General features: G+C 35.7%; 1 protein-coding gene across 1 annotated transcript in view; it reads right to left on the reverse strand.

Annotated features, from left to right (window-relative positions):
* Positions 1-1160: 1160 nt before the first annotated feature.
* The window catches only part of LOC104528521 (PR domain zinc finger protein 5), a gene marked incomplete at its 3' end in the record, with an annotated part of 48703 nt that continues 48592 nt past the window's right edge, over positions 1161-1271 (reverse strand). The window contains exon 12 of the mRNA XM_029086102.1: positions 1161-1254. Coding sequence (XP_028941935.1) covers positions 1161-1254 — 94 coding nt within the window. The remainder of the gene's footprint in view (positions 1255-1271) is intronic.

A 1271-nucleotide genomic window follows, 5' to 3' on the forward strand; every position in this document is an offset into this window, starting at 1 on the left:
TAACCAGAATAAAGAGGAGGAATGGGCCAAACTGCTGCGTTGCAATTCTAGGTCTTGCCAGCTTTGACCTTCAGTGTCTTTTGTGTCTGATTATAGAGTATATGCGAACCACCTGAGCGGAATGCATATACAGAAGCTTATATATATATATGTCTTTATACAGTTACTATGAGGGATAAATGTTCCAAACATGGAATACAGAATACAAGCTAAAGATAAAAGTCAATTTTAGCCTTTTAGATTGCATGAAAAGGATAAAAAACTGCTCGTGTCTATAGCAGTCAAATCAAAAAATCACAATATATCAGAAATCAGTAAAACCTGTAATCTTAAAAGGGGGTCCTGATAGACTGGTGGAATTGAGACTTTTCCAAACATAGTAGAAAGCCAAATGATTAAAAACAGCAATTCTATCATCTCCCTGCAAATCAAATTTGCTTATGCAAAGTGAATGGAATGTCATAAGAAGGCTATCTGTTAACTGATCCTTTGACTGCCAAAGGCAAATCTATACGATTTTATGTTGGAAACAAATTATCACAAAGAAATCCCTTTCAGCTGGCTGCCACTTATTTGAACTAAAGTGTAAACTCACAAGATGAAACCTATCAACATGACAACACGACCAAAGTATTTTCAATGTGTTTACAAAAGCACATACATCACACAATACGGAAACAGTAATGCAATATGGGTGGCAATATAAAATAAGTCACGTAACTCAGACCCAGAAACGTTAGGAGACCAGCAGATTGAGTCAGATGTTGCAACAGAAAATAAATTTTGAGTTAAAGCATACTCAAGGTAGAACATTCTAATTTGCCTAACATGCAGGTTGTGGTAAGGTCAGAAGTGACATTAATATGAAATCAGATGATTCAAAACACCTTAGCAGCCAAAGAGATGAACTCATATTGTATATACATATAAATATTTGTGTATATATACACACACACACACATATTCATACATAATTACAGTTGAGAATAGAATCTGGTTTTGCACATTAAGCAGGTAAAATATCTGAAAGAGATGCTCTGTTAGGCCTACCTGTAAATTGGCATTTCTGTTTGTAGACAGACAGATTGTGGATGTACTTACAGATACATTGTTATGTATTTAGAAAGCTTCTCTGTTCATCACCATAAACAACACTGTACCTGTATGGCTTCGAATATGAACTCTCAGCGTTCCATTGCTTGCAAACTTCTGTCCGCAATATGGGCAGATTTTCTCTTTTTCTCCTGTGTGAGTCTATACAGGGTAGGGAA

The sequence above is a fragment of the Antrostomus carolinensis genome, unplaced genomic scaffold (assembly GCF_000700745.2).
Source record: "Antrostomus carolinensis isolate BGI_N321 unplaced genomic scaffold, ASM70074v2 scaffold7317, whole genome shotgun sequence".
In the NCBI taxonomy this organism is placed as follows: Eukaryota; Metazoa; Chordata; class Aves; order Caprimulgiformes; family Caprimulgidae; genus Antrostomus; species Antrostomus carolinensis.